This window comes from Lonchura striata, chromosome 26, assembly GCF_050655825.1.
Source record: "Lonchura striata isolate lonStrDom1 chromosome 26, ASM5065582v1, whole genome shotgun sequence".
Lineage (NCBI taxonomy): Eukaryota > Metazoa > Chordata > Aves > Passeriformes > Estrildidae > Lonchura > Lonchura striata.
Genome location: NC_140728.1, coordinates 7,644,233 through 7,665,842, shown reverse-complemented (window position 1 = coordinate 7,665,842; position 21,610 = coordinate 7,644,233). Strand labels below are relative to the sequence as shown.

The window sequence follows — 21,610 nt, the reverse complement described above, 5'->3', positions numbered from 1 at the left end:
AAAGATGGGGAGCTATCAGCATTTTTTTCTTCACTTTATTAATAAATAGCATAACTAGAGCTAATGTAGAGTTTAGAAATTACCAATTTGGTGTCATTTACATTTTTCTAGAAACGGTGTGATTGCAGTATCTGGCTTTTGGAGACCTGGCCTGGCTGCTGATGAAAGCCACTCTGATTTCAGGTTTCTGATCCCAATATCCCCTCCCATTCCAACATGACAGTTGGGTAGCACTGCTGGACCATCTTTGCCAAGGTTGGTACAATTTTGGGTGTCTGGCTTTTGGATGGCCTTGCCACATTAATTGTTCACTGAACAGCCTCCCTGTTCTGAGCCATGACAGTGCAGGAAAGCTGTAATCCAGGTAGTGGGGAGGGGATGTGTTTTGGGTGTTACAGGGCAATAATTACAGGTGCTGAAGTAGCTAAAGTCCTGGGACCTGCCTTCCCTGGGTTATTCCATCTGTTTTCACAACCATTTCTCCTCTTGTGTCTTGCTCCAGTTCTGATTTGCACTCACAATGTGTCCTCCAGCCTCAGCAGAGACTTCACTGGCCCCTGTGGGCTTTGGATCCACTTTTTGGAGCACAAAAGAGCACTAAGGACTTTTGAAGGGCAGCTGGACCATAAGCACAGGCCTAAAATTGAGAAGGAAAATCAATGTGTGTTAGTCTTGGAAGCAGCATTGAACATGGGCTGTAGTTGCTGAAGCTCAACATTCAATAATTCCTTCTGCAATTTGTGATTGGTTTTTTCTTGTTGCCCTCAGAACAACCTCAAGTGTGTTTTGTGCAGCTATTAAAAATTGTGTTAATCCATGGATTGCTCCTGGGAGCAGGAATGTGCAACCATTGCTTTGGTTTTGCTACTGAACACACAAATATAGAAATACCCTTGTGAACTATAAAATGTGACAATGTTATGTATCCCACTGTGAGAGTGCCTGAGAATTGCTCGGCTTTTACTGCGAGAATAGAAAGCTGCCTGAGATTCAATACAGAAGTAGCCAAAAGAACCAATAAAAAAGAGGTGATGGAAATGGACTAAAGACAGAAAAATGAGAGTACAGCTCAGTATCATATCTAACTCTGCAATTTGTGGACAAATAGTCTAGAGTGTATTAGTCAGTCCTGCTTTCAGTGGCAGCAGCATTTCCAAGAACTGGGGAATGAATGCATTTCCCAAGCAGCTCCCATAAAACAGTGCTATGTCCCTGACCTGTGCTGGGTGTCAGAGTTTAGTCCATTGAATCAGGAAGTTTTCAGAAGGAAGCAGAGCTCGGCAGCCATAAAAACAGGAGAAGTGACCCTTGTGACAGCAGTGAGAGGTGGTGTGTAAGTGATTGCTTCTGCCACGTGGTTCATATGCAAAGTTTTGGCTACGAAGCTTTGCAAAACAGATGAGGAAGATGTAAACAACAACAAGGCCATGTTTAATAAAAGAGGGGTTTTCAATAAATGTAATTCCTGGACTAGAAAGCATAGGTGAGTGCCTTGGAGCCCAGCGCTGTGGCTTGCTGTGCTGGGACAGTCACGTTTCCTGAAATAAGCCTGTGAGTCCATGTGATGCCACTGGATGTCCTGTGAACTGCCAGGATTAAGCATCTGCCCCAGCCTGAGCGATATGCTCAGTTTAATAACCATGCACATTATTTTTTTTTCTAAGTGGTGCCTGTTTTATAACTGAATGACTGCAATTCTCAGGTTATTCTGGTAACTTGGATAAATTGGAGTGAGAGGTCCACAAAAGATGTGAGTTTGGAAAAGGAGGAAGAGAACAAGTGATGGCAGCAGCAGCAGAGTTTCTGGATGGACTGGAGATGAGCACAGTGGATTTTCTGAGTCCCTCAGTTCATGTGCTCAGTATCATCTGCTAGTTCAACATGACTGGCACAAATAATGGAGAAAAATAGAATAAGGAAGGTTTAACCTCCGTGAAAGTGAGCTCATTTCTTCTTTCTCTGGGCAAGTGGATTAAAAATCATGGTGTTACATAATCTCTACCCACAGAAGAGCTTCCGTCTGTCTGGAATGTTATCTGCTGTGGCAGTTGGTGGTTATGAATGAGTTCCCTAATCCATTGACGGAAATGTTCCAGCAGGCACTTGCAGACTTCCCTGTAGTCTAATGCTTGCTGAGAAGCCCTTAGTCAGGTGTCAGGGGCTGATACAGCCTCAGGAGATGGACATGTACATAGCAAAGGCCTTTAAACTGATAGGGGTTGTGGAAAAAAAGACTTTACCGCCTGTGCTGGGAAAGGAATCTAGCTAAGGAATAAAAAAAAATAGAGATTATTAAAATCTCAGGTTTTGATTTGATTTGCAGTTAAAAGTTGATCTCTTAAATCCATGGAGTTTCATATATATGAGCACAACCTAGCCTTTTTTCTATAGGATCTAATTTTTCTTTTTCCTTTCCTTACAAAAATGAAAAATCATAAGATTATTCAGTCATGTGCAAATCAGATTATTCAGATATATTTGAGAAATGATTCACCTTTAATATGAAGCACCTAAAGACCATAAGGTTTTGCCCATATCCAGGCTTTGCTGGGATCCATCCTAAGCATGTGTAAATTAGCTAATTAGTTTGAGTCTCTTGGGACAGGCAGGTTTTAGCTTTTATTCTAAATGCTGCTGATCTCTGGAGTCAGCTGTGCTGCCCATTGATTTCAGAGCTCCCTTTGAGCACGGTCGAATGCATCGATTTGGATGCTGCTCTAATGGAGAACGATATTGATCCATGAGCATTTCTTGGCACGTGGCAGAGGAGCTTTCTCATTCCCAGCATTCTCTCCTGTTTCACATCCAGTAATGGGGCTGGAGCGTCTCTGCCCCTGTCCCAGCTCAGGCTCAGGGTGATTCTGTGCTGAGATGTGCTGGGTGGGGTGGGAAAGGCACTGTGACAGCTCTGTCACTGCTCCTGCTGTTCTGGGGTGGAAGTCTCCTCACAGGGCTGAACAAGGTGGCTCTCAGAAAGACCAGAATGAGTTTCTTTGATGCAAGGAGCTGTGTTCACGTGCAGTTTTGCTCTCGGGCCCAAGGAGTGATAAACAACTGGGTTAGATTAGGTCAGCAGGGATGCTCTGCACAAGATACTGAAGTGAAACCAGTCTAATGATTTCTGTTACCTTGTGCTGGCTGAGCAAGGGGGAAGCTGGGCTTGTGTATTGATAATTACAAAGCTGTGGAGAGCTTTGTGCATTAGTGCTGTGCTATATCTATGTGGTGTCCTGTCTGTCAAATGGCCCTATTACAAAATGTTCTTTGCCAAGATCATGGGCTTCTCTTTTTTAAAGTTGGTTTTGAAAATCAATTGTTTTCAGTAAATTGGTTAATACGCCATGGCTGTGGCACCTCTGTGTGTCTTGACTTTGTGCTGTTAAGTCATTCCAAGAGCATTTTAAAGGTGTTATGAACAGCTATGGGAAATGCCACTTCACCACTTGGAGAATAGAATGATTGCATTTCTGAGAGATGAAATAATTCTTAGTGCAAAAAATAGAGTGTTCTCCAGCCTCTCACCCTGTGTTCTGCAGACACTTAGTGCTGTCTTTAATTAGAAGGCTGTCACAGCTGAAGTAAAAATAACAACTCAAAACAAAACCTCCTGTGAACCAGACTGAGAGCTGTGAGCCTTAAAGGCTTTATTTCTGGAGCAGCTGGAGCCCTGACAAGGAGCATTCCAGCCCCTCATGCTGCCCAGGACGTGTCTGGCACACGGGGCTGGAGATGTTCCCCTACTGGGACTTCTGCTTATGGGAGAGGTGCTCCAGGTTCAGCAGGAAGAGGTGATTGATGTCTTGTGTCTTCAGCCAGACTGACAAAAGCCACCTCATTTCATGCAGGCCATGTTAAGAGCTCTAAAATGTCACAGTGTGGTCACCTCTGGCCAGGACTGAATTGAAATCCTTGGGTTGGAGGGATCTGCTTTTGGGACATTTATAGACCCTTTAATTAGCAAGCTCTGCAGGAAATTCTGTCTTCTTGTTAAGGATTTATTAAAATCACACATAAGCTCTACTGCCGAAATATGCTAATTAATTTGAGATTCTCTTGGATTATTCAGCAGGAGAGTGAATATTCCTCACAAGGACAGGCTTTGAAGATCATTTCCTTGAAATAAATAATTTTTTTAAATTCCTGGAATTTCTTTTGCATGTTATCTCTGAGAAAGCCATGAAACCAGCTGCCTAGAATATTGCTGGGTTCTTGCTTGTCAAGGTGAAAACAAGCCAGAGAGGCCTGTTCTGGAATACACTTCAATTTTAGAACTTTACCCTTTCAAGAGTGACCTTATCCAGTACCCAGATGGACACCTTCCACCAGCACAAACACCTCATTATGTGTGTTGAAATAGGCATCTTCTCTGCTTTTTCAGTTTTGTATTTTTTTTTTTTTTGTGGTATTTCCCTTTTTTTACTCCCTCAAAATATGTCTCCAGTTCCTGGCTAATTTTGCTGTAATGCTGCACTAGCCAAATATTTTTGTGGAAGAATTATTAGTCATAGAAGAAAGAATGTAATGGAATATTCTTAGAAAGTGTTATAACTATGCTTGACATGTAAAATATTTATCCAGGCATGTAAACAAAGCAAGAGATGTCTTGCCAATGTCCCCTTGTAAACCTTGGCTGGTTTGAAATCATGAACTGTTTTTCAGTTCTTGAAAATAAGGTATCAGGTTCTCTGCTGACATGAATTGGCGGAGTGCTAATGGTTGGCCTCACCTAGATGAAATTGTAGCCCCTGCTTTTGCCTTCCTCAAAATAAATCAGAAGGTGTTTTCCAAAGAGCTGTAATTGTGCTAAATAAAACTCCTGTGTTTATTTTGGTTTCGGATTACTCAGTATTACTTGCAGTTACTAATGCAGCTGCACTGTGGAAGGAGCCTTATGTTTGTTTTCCTTTTTCTTATTGTCTGTATCTTAATAAGAATTAAACCACGTGTCTGATTCAGAGAACTCTGTTCTTTCTAAGGACAACACTGATAATGTTCCCTTTGTGCCTCAGGTCAGAGGAGCATCTCTGCCCTTGCAGAGGAGAATTCGGCTGTGGCTGTATCTGAAGAGGCTTCCAGCCCCAGCTGTGGTGAGTGGGGAGGGCAGATAGTGCCCCTGGCAGGGACCCCATGCCAGCCTGAGCCACCCCAGACCTGGGACAAGATTCCCAGTGCTGGGCACTCCTGACTTGTGCCAAGCCTGCTTCTGCCCTTCCACCCTCGACACAAACTGCTGCTGGACCTGCAGTCTGAGCCCCTTCTCAACGCGGCAATATTTCCTTGCAAATTTAATTGCGTGCCATTGCAGCCTCCCTGGGTTTGTTTCTTGGCTTTGCTTTGAGTATTTGCATTGTTATTATTTTGAAAGCTTCTGTGACTGCATCCAACTTTCAAAAATGTGCCACCTATTGTTAGTTTTCCGAGCTGCTGCCATGTAATTGGTTAGAAATGAATGGCAGTTGGAGTTGTAGGGCAGAGTTGTAGCAGATGAGCTGGGAATGAGTGAGCAGTTACTTGTTGGGATCCCTTCCAGAGAAGGAAGGTGGAGTTCTGAGCTGCTCATAGCCTTTCTAAAATAAGAGTCCAAACAAGTAGGTGCTTTTTGCCGTGGGTGAAATGTCAGATAATTTTTTGTAGCAAGCCAAAAGCTCTGTGAATGAGGAAAGGAGTTTTGGTTTAGGATATCATCTCTGCTGAATTTTTAGTTTTTACTTAAATTAATTAAAACTTTTGTCGTTCAAAACACGCTGATAATACTCCAGTGCTTATCTTGAGAGATCTGCAGTGGACAGTTGCTGTGCTAAAAATAAATAGGGTAATTATAAAAGCTAATTCATAAGTTATACATACACGAATTATATATATAAAAATATATATATCCATTCTTTTTCCTGATGATGGCCACCAGCTTCACCTGGTGTGGGACAACACCTCTTGGTGATTAGAGATTCTTGCTGTTTACATTCCCTCAGCCTCTTTACCAGGGCACAGGTGATTTATTACACCTGTATCTGGACAGATGAGAGAATTGGGCATTAAAGAAATAAAATCTTGCTCCCAAACCAAAAGCAATAACAAGTTTTTGCATACAAAAGTTAGTGAATTACTGACTTGGATTTTTTTTTTCTATGTTGTGTTGCTTGGTTTGTTTTTAATTAAGAGCACTCTAAAGGCACCTTTTATTCAGACTTGCCAGGGTACATGTGCCTTATCATTGGCATGAGTCAGGAGGAAAATAGTTTCCTGCCTGTTTAGGTTCTCTTTGCATTAAAAATTATATATTATATGTGATATGTTTAATTCTGTTGTTTTGTGAAATTGTGTTTGGAGCAGTCTCTGAGCAATCCAGCTGTATCCTAGGGGAAAGCAGTAAGAGATAGAATCGATTGATTTAATATTTGAGCTGACAGAGGGTGACATTTCCAGGTGACAGAAACATGTATTGCCTTGGCCATGGCACCAGAGCACTGAGGGAAAGTGGTGCTTCTTATTGAGGCTCTTCAGCAATGCACTGATGTGTCAAAATAACTCATTTTATCCTCAGTTAGTGTACATTTGTTTGGGCCCACGTCCTAGGGCTCCTGGGCTTGGGAATCCACGTGCACATACTTACATACATAACCAAAAATTCTGGTGGCTCATTCCTCTCTGCCTCTCTAAGGGATGTGTGGCAGGAGGGTGTTTTACCAAATGGCATCGAAGGTTTAATAAAAATGAGCCTTTTCTACCACACAATTCCTGCAAAAACAATCCGGATGAGGAATCTGGAGGGAGATATTAAGGAGGCTTTTACTGGAAAGAGGAGACTTTAAGCTGTTAGCACACAGTTTGCATTCAAACTTCCCACGAATCAGCTGCAGGGACTTTTAACCTGAAATATTTACATGAATCAGCCGCCCGGGCTTGGGGGGAGTGACCTGGGCTCGGGGAGTTTAAACTCCGAAGCTTTGCCGTGCCCTGGTGCTTCCCTGTGCTGCGGGAGGATTTCGGGTCGTGGTGCTGGGAGCACCGAGCACGGATGAGCCGGCAGTAAGTGAGGGGTGCTGGGCAGAGGGTTTGCTCCAGAGTTACACCAGGAGATGTGGATGATCAGTTCTGCTCACAACTTCTGGTGCTTGCAGGTGGATCAGATTGTCTCTTAGAGCGCCCTCAGAAATACTCTTGTCCTTATGCTGTTTGCTGTAGTTTATAATTGAAAAACTGGACTTCTTATAATGCAAATGCAGAAATTGGAATTGTGTGAATTTGGAACCAAGTGTGATTTAACTGCCTAAGAACAAAAATTGAAAAATAAAAGGTTTAGTAAATCCAAAGGGATAAGGCAGCTCTTGCTCTTTTTTGCTTTGCTGAAGTGTGTGGGATTTTCTGAAATCTTTATAAATACTTTTGCAGCAAATGGTAGAACAGAGAACACAGCCCAACCTGTCTGCAGCACTTACTTCTGTTGCAGGCTTTCACCTAAGTATTTGTAGCTTAATTTAACACAGGTGAAGAGAAAGTGTAACTCACAGGTGTCACCTTCCTTAAAACTTTATGTAGCTCAGTATTGTTTATTTTTGCAGGGAACATTAGTTTTTCCTGTCTCTGGGTAAAAATATCCTGCTTATATTTGCAGCAGCTCATCTTTTGCCACAGTTTTTTTTCCCTTTTCCCTGATCATATATTCACAATCCAACCTTCTGCCAAGGGAGGTAGGTGTGTATTCTGTATGGGCCAGCTTTATTAGAAGTGCTGAATTTAATCAGACAGCACTGGCAAAGTTGCCATTGCCATAGTGGTAAGAAGGGTTTTATGAGGATCAAATATAATTTTTCAGGTGACTGTCTTTATTCCAATATTGTGAGGAAATACCCTTTACAGTTCACTTGGGTTTGCTCTCTGACATGAATACCTTGGACCTCAGAGGGAGGGAGATAAAAAAGCAGTAACTTGTTGCCCTGGTGAGGAATTTTACTCTCGTGGTGGAACACTGCTGGATGCATTTCATCTGTTCTGTTGATGAGGCTGCCATGGTGTGACCTTCCTATTTTGGGAAAGTCTGTAATAAGTTACACTCAGTTAATAAATATCCATTATTTTTCTGCAGGTTTTAGTCTTGGTGATTGTAAGTTGGCAAAAGAAAAGCTGCTGTGAGTGTGGGGCATTGATGGGGGTCAGTTCAGTGCATAAACTGAGCACTGGTGGTGACAGAAGGACCTGGTGACCCTGGGTCTTAAATCAAGGTGTGCAAGTGCAGTGTTAAACCCTTAAACCCATATTGCCAACTGTAGTTTTGAATTGCATTTGTAGAAACAGTGGATTTTTGTTGAGCCTCAAGTAAATGAGTAAGTCAGTAAACTTTGCTAACAGTGTAGCACTATGCAGAGAATGGGAGAAACAATCAAGCATTTCATCAGCCTCCTTGCTGTCTCTTGCCAACATTTTCAGGCTGTCCTGCATTGCATCAGGCCTGCTGGACATTATTTTCCATTTATCGTTTGAAGCCAGATAGAAAATGAATCCTCTGTATATTAATAGAGTTATTTCATAATAAGGGAAAAGCTTTTTGTCATGTGCCTGTGCTGGTTCAACCTCTAAATCAGATTTTATTGTCTGCTTGTGTTTGTGTTGGGAAAATGAAATGAGGATCAGTAGGAGGTTTGTGAAAAGCACGTGAAAGCTGCAGGTGGATGTTTTTCTCTCTGGTGCAGTCCAGGTGAATGCCTGGAGCATTTTGTTCTCCAGTGCTCCAGGTGTACCTGCAGGTGCCAGGGAGTGAAAACCCCACACCTGCAAAGTCTCACCTTGCCCTGGGCATCTCCATTGGCTCAGGTGCATGGGGCAGTGCTTGGGGCTCAGCCTGGAAGTGGTGGTTTCCCTGGTTGGGAGAGACCTAAGGAGCCAGGCTGGGAGAGCTGAGGTTGTCCAAGCTGGGTGGGAGAAAGCTCCAGGAAGACTTTAGACCCTCTTCCAGGGACCAAAGGGACTAAGAGAGCTGGGAGGGGCTTGGGACAAGAGCCTGGAGTGACAGGACAAAGGGGATGGCTTCCCACTGGCAGAGGGCAGGGATGGATGGGATATCAGGAAGGAATTGTTCCCTGTGAGGGTGGGCAGGCCCTGGCACAGGGTGCCCAGAGCAGCTGTGGCTGCCCCTGGATCCCTGGAAATGTCCAAGGCCAGGCTGGATGGGGCTGGGAGCAACCTGGGATGGTGGAAGTTGTCCCTGCCATGGCAGGGGCTGGCACTGGGGGGGCTTTGAGATCCTTCATAGTTACAGAATGAGCCATCAGGTCAGGTCTAATTTTTAATAGAGGGGAACATTTCACTTTTTGCCTTTATTTCTACTGGATGAGTTCCTGTCACTCTGGAAGTGTGTGAATGCCTCTGTGCCACTTCAAGTTTTTATTGCAGGTGAACTGAGCTGACAGGCAGAATCGTTTGTTTTTTCTCTTTCTCTGGGAAAGTCTTCATCTGATGATCAGAAGCAAATAGTTATTATGAAAATTAGAAGTTGGATTTCTGCCTACTTGCTATGTTCAGATCATATTTGATGGCTACTTTTTTACTTGCCCAATGTTACCCAGCCCAGGGGAGTTCCATTATCTCCATGCTGCATTCCCTGCTGTGGCTTATACCTTTCAGTGATTCCCCTAATCCTTATGTACAGGAAACATTTCTCCTTATTTATCTTAAACCCATGAGATTGCCTTTTTTCTCTCCAAAGTAGAAAGCCAATTGCTAATTTGTTTCTCTGCTTTTATGTTTAGAGATTTTGGAATATTTTAAGGAGACCTTTGAAGAATTTCTGCTGATTTTGTCTGATATAAAGTTAGTTTTCTTCCTAGTAGCTTACAGGGGGCTGTGGTTTGAATTTTTGCTGGAAAAAAGAGGTTGGTAACACAGGGGTGTTTTAGTTATTGCTAAGCAGGGCTCACACAGAGCCAAGGCCTTTTTTGCTCCCCACCCACCAGTGAGCTGGGGGTGAACAGGAGCTGGGGGACACAGCCAGGCCAGCTGTCCCAGGGAGGGGTATTCACTCCTTATGGCATCGTGCTCAGCATTTGGAGCTGGGGGAAGAAGGAACGGGGGGAATGTTAGGAGTCATGCTGTTTTTCTTTCCAAGTGATGGAGCTCTGCTCTCCTGGGCATGGCTGAACACCTTCCTCCCCACGGAAAGTGCTTTTTGCTTTACTTGCACGCACAGCTTTTATAGAGTCATAGAATGCCAGACTGGCTTGGGGTAGAAGGAACCTTACAGTTCATCATATTTCACCGCCTGCCATGGCAGGGACAACTTCCACCATCCCAGGTTGCTCCCAGCCCCATCCAGCCTGACCTTGGACACTTCCAGGGATCCAGGGGCAGCCACAGCTTCTCTGGGCACCCTGTGCCAGGGCCTGCCCACCCTCACAGGGAACAATTCCTTCCTGATATCCCATCCATCCCTGCCCTCTGGCAGTGGGAAGCCATTCCCCTTTGTCCTGTCACTCCAGTTCATTATGAGCAGTCCTTCTCTGGCTTCCTTGGAGCCCCTTCAGATCCTGGAAGGTGCTGTGAGGTATCCACAAAACCTTCTCTTTTTCTTCGCCTATTAAAACATTTGGATCTCAACCCATGAGTTACTCTTCCAGTTCTCTCCCCATCCCACCAGGGAGCAGTGAGCACGTGGCTGTTTGGGGCTCACTTGCCATCTGGGGTTAAACCAGGACACAAATTAAAGCCAGAAGTGTGGAAAGACGTGCAGTTCCATTAGAAATCCATCTTTTCTCAGTGTAGGACTGTGGAATTAGGTCAGGCACACCCTGCGTATGCGTGTTTCCTGCTTGCTCATATTTCTGAGAATAATTGTACATGGGAATGTTTTTGTAGGCTTAAAGGAGTGTTGTCACCTTAAAAATGAGTTGTTTGGAGTTTTATTTCTGTCGTGATGGTTAGGCTGTGGTTTAGGAAGAGGGGAGGATTGTTCACCAGCTGATTCACTTACTGCTGGTGCTTCCTCACAATTTGCAAAAAAAAATAGTGAAGTAAAGTCACTCATTTCTACTATTTTTACTCTCTTACACCTTCTCTTTTGCCATGCCAGATGACAGTGAGACCCTGTATATTCTGTCAGGTCTTATAGCAAGGGCTTTACTCCTCAATGGATTTTGGCAGCTAGGCTTTTTATTGTTTTTCTTTGAAGTTTTTGTGAAGTTCTTAATACCTAAAATACTCTATCACTGGAATTTTAAAAAATCCAATGATAAGGAGTATGTATTTATAAATATAATAGAATATTGTATTTATGTAATACAATAAATAAAAAGCAGAAACCAGCATGTTTGTACTGATGCATTTGTTTTCTCTTGCTTAATAAATGTGCTGTATCTAAATGGGTTTTCTCTGCTGGCCACATTGCAATAATTGAGTTTCTTTTCATGGCACACACACATCACCTTGTTTATGGTGCTCTGTGCATTCAGCTCTTCCAGTAATGGGGTGAGAGCTGTATGCATTGGGAAGTGGCTGTGGATGGGCTTTAGATCCCTTAGGGTGGGGAAGGATAATGTACTGAAGATGTCACAGCCTCTTTACATTCCAGGAGCTTCCTTAAGGAATGCAAAGAACAGGGATCAGCCTCTTTATCTCTGCAAAACATTTGCAGCATGAATTGTTTGTACCAGTGGTGCATTGCAAAATTAAAGTGTTTTCACTTTGTGATTAAAAACAACTTAAATATAATGTCCATGTTTTTCCCTCAACAAAAGACAAGGCTCTAGACAACTTTAAAAAGAGATTATTTCAGTGGGACCACCAGCACAGGGTCTGGAGAACAGAGATGTTTGTGCAGTTGCACAGCTCATTCCTGACATTGTTGTGTTCCAGAGGAAGGAGGGGCCCACATGCTCCATGTATGGCCAGAGCCAGATGGGAATTTTGATTTTTGATTCTGATACTGACTCCCTTAAGAAAAATTAAAAACCCAGCCTTTCTCTGGCTGGAGGAGCTCTTTCTCTGATCTTTTGTGCTGAATATGACATGGGGCTATTTCTGCTCCTGAGTGCCCAGCTCCCACAGTCCAGCTGTGAGGCTTCAGCTCCTCTGTGGACTGGTCCTTACCTGATCCTTCAGGGTCTGAGCGAGCAAACAACTCGCAGAGAAGCAAGGAAAGACATCAGGGTGCCTGTTCACTGCTCCTGAGCCATCCTGTGGTACCAGCCAATGTACACTTCCCAGAGGGTGGAAACATGCATAGAAGGAGCCCTCTAAGGAGGTGGTAACCTGGGAGGGTTTGTCCTGCTGGCACAGGGGAGCTGCTGGTCAGGGCCAGGGAGCTGAGCAGGGAACGTGCTCCGAGTCAGTAACACCTGAGTGGGCAGTGGGCTGCTGCTCTGAGCCCGAGGATTAGGTCTCTGCCTCTGTGTCCCTGTTTTCTCTCATAAAATGCTTCCCTGCAGTGCTTCCCAGGGCTCTTAAGAGCAATGAGCAGTTAATATTTGTAAAAAGCTTTGAAGCTGAATGGTGCTAATTATTATTTATAGGCATTCATTCTCACCACGGGTAGTTCTCCTTGATCCTGGGTATGAAAGGAAACCAGGACATTTGTAAGCTGGTCAGGCAGGAGTTTGGCCTTGAAGTCTTTGTGTACTTGTTTCCCCACTGGGTTCTGGGTGTGTTTGCAATATATTTGTCACATTAAATGATCAGTTTGGGGATTTATTGCACCAGCCAGATGTGCCAAAAGATCTTTTCTCATTTCCCTCAATTCTGCTGACACAGGACGTGCAGGATTTTGGCATGCCAGGAGGGGCCAGGAGACAGGGAAATGCCATCAGCCTGAGCTGGGTAGGATGATCAGCAGGACTGGATGTTCCATTTCCAGGAAAGAGGAAAGTCAGATCTTATGCTTGGAAGAGGCACCACATTGCAAAGAGCAGCTGTTTTCAGCAGTTTTTGGTGGTGCTCAACTTTGTTGAAGAAAACAGAAAAGAAGGAGGAGAAAGATGTCAAACAGCTGGGACATTTTTTCCCTGACAATCCTGCTTAGCAGATTAAGCAGCAGAAGTGTGGAATGACAAAGGAAAATTGGTGTATTGTAGTTCCTGAGTAACTGGTGACAGTTCTGTAAATAATTTCTGAGCTGCTGTAGTTAAGGACTCTGCTGAAGGGTGTGCAGAGTCTCTGCGTTTAATTCTGAGCTTGAGGTGATGAACAAAGATTTCAACATTCACCCAGCCCAGTTTGGTTGTTGTGAAATTCAGTCTGTTGGTCTTTCATGCTATTTGACATCATTTAAATGGGGCTTGTAAGGCAGAGCTCTGGGGAAATTATGGAGTCTAAGTGTCCCTGAATAACACTGCTCTTTGCCTTCTTGTACTCTACTTACTGATCTGATTTCCTGCCTAATTTCTCCTCTCTGCTGAGTAATGTATTAAATAATCAAGAGATTGTTCAGGTACCACAAGGGAAGGTTTTTGGCAGAGCTGCAGCAATTCAGCATTTCTGGAAGAAAGAGGCCCAAGAAGTAAATTTTAGGCTTATCTTGTTTTCTTAATGGAGTTCTTGTCAGCTCACAGAGTAAATTCTATTCCCTGGTGAGTGTGGTAACATCAGTTTTATCAGGGATATTGTTTCAGTGTAGGAATGTTAATGCTGGGGGAGAAGAGTTCCTGAGCACAACCCACTGTGGTGTCTGTTCCTCTGAGCAGCTTGGGCTGGTGGCAGGTGTCCCTCAAGGTGCTTTAAGGTCCCTCCAACCCAGAGTATTCTGGGGTTCCTCCTGACAGCCAGCAGGTCTCAATAATTACTCCCTTTAAGGCCTTTCCCTTAGGGTTAGGGTTATGATTTTGTATCTGCTCAACAGGGGTATTCTTTTCCCCATCTCAAAATACTTTTCCCTAAGTAACTCAAACTGCATTTTAAAAACAGGTTTTGGCTTTCAGTGCAGTCACCAAATTTTAAAGCATTTTGGTTCAGGTTACAAGTTGCAGAATGTTCTGAGTTGAAAGGGACCCACAAGGATCATTAAGTCCAAATCTTCAGTGAATGGCCCATGCAGGGATTAAATGTACAACCTTGATGTTATCAGCATCATGCTCCAGCCAACTGAGCTAATCTCAGGGTCACAACATACAATATAATAATTCAGTGAATGTGTTTGAAATCACTTTACTGGTTGCATTAATACTTTAACATTTGCAGTCTTGAAAAATTCCATTTCTTCACAATAGCTACAGTTTTGTGAAACAGGGGAATAAGTGACTTTTTATTCCACTGGACATTGTAGATTCTGGAATTGCTTTAAAGACTTTTGGTGGCATGGCAGGTAGGGGTGGGCTTTTTTCCCTTCCAGGGTGTTTTAGGGTATGTGAGTTTTTATATTTAGATTTCCCTCCACACCCCTGTGTCCCAGTGCCTGGCACTGCTGGACATGCTACCACAGCTTTGCTGCTCTGGCAGACGAGAGAAGAGGGCAGAGGCTTGCTCAGATTGTTCACATGGAGCTTTGTTCAGGTAAAAGGTTTTTTCATGTGACCACATCCATCCCAATTAAGATGGTAGGAAAGGTTCTTCCTCCAGACTGTGCTGGGCACTGCCCAGGCTCCCCAGAAAATGGGCACAACCCCAAATATGCCAGAGCTCCTGGGACAGGGTGGGATTGTTGGGCTGTCTGTGCAGGGCCAGGAGCTGGACTCAGTGATCCTTGTGGGTCCCTTCCAGCTCAGGATATTCCATGATTCTCCCTGCAGGATGCCTGGTCACACAGTTTAGTTGTGGGTGGCCCTGTGAGCAGCAGGGAGCTGGACTCTCATGCTGATGTTCTCCAGCTCAAGATATTCCTTAAGTCTATTCCCAGGTACAAGGCAGCATTCACAGGGGTTTCTGGTGGGACTGCTGAGGGGTTTCTCCAGGGTCCAGGCAGCCAGGACAGGAAAGCAGCCTGGAAAGTGTGGGGAGAGGGAGTTTTCCCACACTGGGTATTTTGGTGAGAGCAGAGAGCAAGGCAGTGCTCTGGGTGCTGTTCAGGTTGCTGGGACTGAGATGACCCTTGGGGGCTCCTGTGTCACTGTGCTGCCAGCCAGAGCCTTTAAAAAAAGAAATGGTTTTGTTGTTGCCAAAAATCTTCCGTTGGACCACTATCACATGATGTGTAAGCTGCAGATTTTCTAAAAATACACAGATATAATAATGCTGGCAACTTCGAATTGGGTTTACAGAACAAAAGGAATTATTTGTTACTCCTATTTTTAAATTCTCATTAGGAATAAAAAGCTTAATTCAGACTGCCAGTAACAATGGGCTTGAAACCCACCACTGCTCATTAAGGCCTTCACCCTCAGCAGGTGCTGGCCAGAAAACTCAGCAACTCTGACTTGGCATTTTGCTGTTTTATTAGTGCTGTGTTTTATCTATTTTGTCTCTGCCATGGCAGTGTTCTTCTGCCAGGCGTCAGAGGTGCCACCCACAGGCCCTGCAGTCATCATTCAGCCAAGGGAAAGACACAGGACAATTGTTCTGCAGGGGGGAAATTGGAAAAATTCATTAATGAGGAAATTGGTGTTTTATGTTTGAGAGAGTGAAAGGAAAACACTTGAAGCCAAGAAAGGAGAGCTGGTTCTTGTCCAGAGCAAAACAAATGCCAGAGAGAATGAGGGAAAGAAACAGCAAAGAGATCTGATCTGTTAGGAGATACAAAGTAGTGAAGCAGGTCTTAAAGATAAAAGGAGGAAGGAATTTTACTTGGAAAAAAAAGGAAGCTGTATCTCTGCATATGCTGGAAGAGCATTCCAGATGTGAGTGGCAGAGGTTAAAGCATTGTGTGGGGCTGCTCCAGCCATGGCTCTTCTGCACCATCCAAGTGTCTGTTCTGGGACTGTAGTGGGTTAAATACTGGGGGCAGCACTGTGTGACAGCATGGCATAAATCAAGAAGAAAGAACCAAAACTAAGCAATGATTGGCAGCAGGGAACCTCCTGGTGAAACCTCAGAGTGGTTAAGAGGCAATGCCTGAGCTGTTAACTGGGAAAATGTTTTATTTCAGTCTATAACCATGTTATAGAGCTCATTTGGCCTGGACTGGGAGTCAAGATTATAAACATTTTTAAAGGGCTGTAGAGGTCTTGGAGGAGTTTCCAGGGAGGTATTTGCAGGAGTACATACATGATCTAAATACATCAGTGGCTTTAGGCTTACGTTTAAAAAAGTGAAGGTCTGTAGATAAGTAGATTTAATAGACCCCTGATTACTTTAAAATCTTTTTTCCCCATTTCCCTGGTGAGGGTAGGGGCATAGCTAGCACCATAAGCCTCTGAAACTCAGTTAAATACCTGAAGAAATGCCTTTTGAGCCTGGGGGACCTTGTTTTTAGTACCAGATACAGAAATTTGAACTTCATTGCTTGGGAGTTTCTTCCAAAACTAACAACCTGGATTCCCTCTCCAGCTCTTCTCTTAGGAAACGCCACCAACTCCTCACAGCACGGAGGCCCAGCATGAATGGGAACTGTGCTGGGGGCACAGACTGGTTGAGAAAGCTGGAGTCCAGTTGTCCTGTGGAAAACAGAACTGTAGCAGTCCATGAGTCAGAAGAAAGTTCTGTGGTGTTAGGAGGTCACAGCCCTGCAGTTCCCAGGACTGAGGGTAAGGAAAATGCCCTCAATCTTTGAGGGAGATTATTTTTTGGGCTTTAAGGGGTGTTGTGCTTTGGAAAATGTTCCAGAGCCACAGGGCAGTTTGCACTGGGCAGTATGTGCCCTGCCTGTGCCAGGCTGCTCTAAAGGACAGAAGTTCACAGCAGAGTTCAGCATCTTGGCAAGACCATCCCACAGGAGTGCCCTGGCTCGCCTGGAGCTGGCCCTGAACAGATTCACTGCAGGCATCTGGACAGTCCTGTGTGCCCAGCACAGACTGGCACTGGGCACTGCTGCCTTACACCACTCTGGTGAGGTGTGTGCTGCTGCTCAGCTTCCTGTGGGAGTCTTGCCAGAGGCTGGGTCTGTATTTCTGGCCTTGTTTAATTCCTGTGCTGCTGCCCTTTTCACCTGAATCCTGGCTTTAACCAGGAACATTAAGCACCATGGCTCACCAAAACATCCAGCTGCTGGTTCCGTTTGATAACAGCCTAGTTTCATGTCATATAGCATCACCCTGACAGTTATGGCATTCTTAATTATTGTATGACTCAGTTTTCTCATTTCAGTAGGAAGTGTTACTATGAAATGTTATTTTTCAATAAATTCCCTCCTTCCCTTGCAATGTTTGTTTGTGTCCCTCAGGTTTGGATTCTGAATGCCGACACAGTTGCCCAGTAAATCCCCAGATCAGTAGCATGCTGTCTGCTCCTGAAGAACCTCACAACTGCCATATCCCAGATGGAAATAAGAGACAGCTGGAATATTTTAATACCCAGGAACGCCATGGATTGTCTTCAAGCAGCAGTTCCCAGACAGTAGCTCCAGAGAAAGTGACCCTGGTGGTGGATGGCACCCGCTTTGCAGTGAATCCCCAGATCTTCACTGCTCACCCTGACACCATGCTGGGAAGGTGGGTCACTTCTGTTACCTTCAAGGTACCTCAAGACAATCTAAAAAAAATTTAATGGAATAAACATGTAATGTTTGTTTTGTGATCTCATCTGTAACACACAGTGGCCTCAGACAGAATTTGGCTGTGAGTGAGGCCTGGAAGACCTGAGCAGATGGAGAGTTGGTAGTTCTCTAGATAAGTCTCTATGTCCATTACAACATGCACGCTTTTAGCCAAAGGTGGTCTCCTTTTCATTCTCCCCAAGTGTTTGCCTGGTCTGTCAGCTGTACATCTGTCCCCAGCTGATAACCTTCCTCCTGAATGGGCACTATGATAATGCTCCATCCCCTGCTGCTGCCACCCCTTCTGCTGCCTATCTCTCCAATTTCTTGATACTCTTCCGAAAAAGAAGTTACTCAGCTCCTGCTGAGAGGTTGGAGCCTGTTGCTGCACCAAGAAATGCTCGTGTGCTGTATTGCCAGCACTTCCCACCTCTCTGGCCAAAGGGTTTTGTTGGGTCACTGACCCTTGTGTGGGTTATTGTGTGAAACAAGGCATCTAAAGCCATGTGGAGTTACCTGCCTAGGTCAGTGCAAGGACTTTATTGCCAGGGATTTTCTGCCCCAGGACTGAATGATCTGTTCCTCTGGCTTGTTCCTTAGAGTGCAGTAGCCGTAGCAACAGAGGCCTCCCTGAGCCAGCTCTTGTCCTTATTTACTAAGGAAGAGATTGGAGTGAAGGTTTAAGTTACTGTATGGAGTGGCCTCAGCTGCAAGGGACCTTGAAGCTCAGTTCATTCCACCCCCTGCCATGGGCAGGGACACCTTCCACTCTCCCAGGTTACTCCAAGCCCATCCAGCCTGGCCTTGGACACTTCCAGGGCTGAGGCAACCACAGCTTCTCTGGGCAGCCTCTGCCAGGCCCTCCTCGCCCTCAGAGGAAAGGATTTTTAACCCCAGTGTATCTGTTTGTCTCTGGAATGAATGCATTTCGATGTTCTTGTGCACTTACACAGTTCCTTACTCTTTCAGAATGTTTGGGCCAGGCAGAGAATACAATTTCACCCGGCCAAATGAGAAGGGCGAGTACGAGATTGCAGAAGGGATCAGCTCAGCCGTGTTCCGCACCGTGCTGGTAAGGGCAGCTCTGCAGGTGGGGGAAAAGAAACAAACAATCTGTTTGTCACATGTGCACAGCTGAGTCATCTCCAGGCACTCCCTGGACATTCTGGTTTTAGGTTGTGATTTCTAAAGAAAAAAAATATAGCTTTGGTATAAGTCCACATTACAAATATTTGCTCATGTTGCCTTTCACCTTTTCTATGTCCTGCTGTTGTAATTGCTGAGCTGTATTCTGACTTTGTGGTTGCATGTAAATACATATTGCATATTATGATATTATGAAACCCTGTGCCATGAAAAGTTTTAATTGGACCTCATCATTTATCAGACCCTAGAGGATCTGCAAAAAGATGTAGATTCTCGGACAAGCAGGGCTGTTTTGCTGTACACAGAACTATAAATAGTTTAAATATCTGTCCAATGTTAATAAACAAAATAAAGAAATAATTAGGAATTATCATAGTCCAAGATGTTCATAATTTTTCTCTCTAAAAACTGTCCTTTTATTCACAGGATTATTACAAAACCGGAATCATTAACTGCCCTGATGGGATTTCCATCCCAGACCTTCGAGACACATGTGATTACCTCTGCATAAACTTTGATTTCAACACAATCAAATGTCAAGATTTAAGTAAGTATGGAGAGAAATCAGCTCTTAGGAGATCATCTGCAGGGTGTTGAGCACTCTGATCCTGATTCAGTGCAGTTCTTAATCTTGAGCTTTAGTTCAAGCATGAACACGTGGATTTCCTTGGGGCTCAAGTTGCATTTAAAAAGCTTCCTTTTGGCTGTTTCAATCCAAAGTGGAGTGACCGAATCTTTCAGAACACAGGCACTTTGCTCCAAAAGAAAATTACAAACATTTTAGTCTCTTTTTCTAACAGAGGCTGAGCAGAGCTTGCTGTTACTACAGCAAAATGAAGGCTAAAAGCAGGATTATAACCCCTATCCAAAATGTACCAGAGAATCATGAATAATTTAAGCTAAAGGCTGATGGGCAGAGCAGGAACCAAGGATACCAAATCTGGAGAGCAGTAGAATTCCTGGTCATGAAGGGATTTGATTGGGAGCAGCTTTTTGGTGGGCATGCTGGCAAAAAGAAGTACTTTTAACACAGGCAGGTCTGTGAAAGGCACATTGCTGAAATGGGGTGTGTGGTATCATAACACAGGTTGTGGGTGGAATTTCCTGCCCTGTTCTCTGGTGAGTGATCACAGAGAAGGCAGCAAAATGTACTTTCAAGGGCAGAGGTTGTTGCTGGAAATTTAAGTTAAGTATCATAATGAATTAATTATTCAGTCTGTTACTGTTTCACTGTATTGATTGGAGCCTGGTGAGTTTTTAATAGGAATGGAATAGTTCTGCAGTGCAATTTGCATCCCATTTGAAATGCAGTCTGCACTTCTGACTTTGCCAGTTCTGGATCTGGAGGCTGTTGATGTGTCTGAACATATGTTGAGCATTTTGCCTGAAGAATAATTCTGGCTGTGTTCTTGGATGGATCTGGGAAGAGCAGAGCTGAGATATTTTCATGCTGTAGCAAAGCTGCTGTGATCTGTGTCTCCTCAGGTGCTCTGTTACACGAGCTCTCCAATGATGGGGCTCACAAGCAGTTTGACAGCTACCTGGAGGAGCTGATCCTGCCCATCATGGTGGACAGCGCGCGGAAGGGCGAGCGGGAGTGTCACATCGTCGTGCTGACCGATGAGGACACCGTGGACTGGGATGAGGATCATCCACCCCCCATGGGAGAGGAGTATTCACAAAGTAAGGGCTCTGCACTCTGTTCCACACACACCCAGCCATAAGGAAAGGACACATTCCCAAACTGGCTTCCTCCGGGAGGAGATGCAGGCACATGAAGCCTGATTTGTGTGTTCAGTATGAGCTCGGTGCTGCTGGAGGCAGGATGCCTGGCTAGTTAGAACTGATTCCAGCACTCACTGCACTTTTCCTTCAGTTTCTCCCTCCCCCTCAGCCTTTTCCAGGATCCTCAGTGAAGAAATATTCTTTGCTTTACACTCCCATCACCACCCAGTCTGTTGAGACTCTGCCCTCCCAAAAGGAAATGCAATTAATCCTAGTGAGGAAAACAGACACCTGAAGTAATTCTTGGAATCCACACCTGGCTTTTGGCACAGTGGGGCATGTCAGAAGCAGGGAGAACGTTCCTCTTTGTTGATTCTAATCACCCTTTTATTTCTCAAGTCCTTTACAGTTCCAAGCTGTACAGATTCTTCAAGTACATTGAGAACCGAGATGTGGCAAAAGCTGTGTTAAAGGAACGGGGCCTGAAGAACATTCGCATTGGCATCGAAGGTAAAGTGCTGCTTCAGCAAGGGAAATGCATAACCAGGTGACTCCACAGTCAGCAAAGCCTGATTTCTTCTGGACTCCAGGCATTTCCTTGTTTACTCTGTGTTTTACATATATCTTTACAAAGCCAGTTAAAACTTAGCATGCTTTTCCTTTACCTCTACTGTGTTCCACTGAAATTGGCCAAGGGGCTTAAAAGTTAAAGGAAAGTGAAAGGTACATAACATGTATGAGAAAGACTTGTCTCCTTAGGAATGAGGAAACAGGAGTCAAATGCTTCCACCTGCTTATCCAAGCTTTCCCTTAGGGAGCTTAGAGGATGCTGGGCTCTGTCCTGGGAGACTTATTTTTATAGTAGTTATGTTTGCTCACAGAATGGCTGGTGCTGTGCAGCACCTGCAGGCTGACTACACACAGTGCTGCCCCCTCTTGTCAGAGAATCATGGAATTATTTCGTTGGAAAAAGCCCCTGAGATGATTGAGTCCAACCATTGAACCAGCACTGCTAAGCCCACCTCATTGCTAAGTGCCACATCCACATGTCTTAAATCCCTCCAGGGATGATGACTCCACCACTGCCCTGGACAGCCTGTGCCAGGGCTGGACAACCCTGGTGAAGAAATTTTCCCTAATATCCAATCTAAACCCCTCCAGCCCAGCTTGAGGCTGTTTCCTCTTGTCCTGTCCCTG

At 44.5% G+C, this 21,610-nt stretch overlaps 1 protein-coding gene across 8 annotated transcripts in view; it reads left to right on the top strand.

Annotated features, from left to right (window-relative positions):
• The window catches only part of KCTD20 (potassium channel tetramerization domain containing 20), a 30,470-nt gene that overhangs the window by 4,943 nt on the left and 3,917 nt on the right, over positions 1-21,610 (top strand). For 3 of the 8 annotated variants that reach the window (XM_085561412.1, XM_085561413.1, XM_085561414.1), the window contains exons 2-9: positions 112-255; positions 5,010-5,087; positions 16,399-16,595; positions 17,231-17,498; positions 18,512-18,614; positions 19,115-19,235; positions 20,174-20,371; positions 20,813-20,923. In XM_085561412.1, coding sequence (XP_085417538.1) covers positions 16,448-16,595; positions 17,231-17,498; positions 18,512-18,614; positions 19,115-19,235; positions 20,174-20,371; positions 20,813-20,923 — 949 coding nt within the window. In that variant the 5' untranslated portion in view covers positions 112-255; positions 5,010-5,087; positions 16,399-16,447. The other 5 variants (XM_085561415.1, XM_085561411.1, XM_085561416.1 and 2 more) reach the window with 5 other exon arrangements.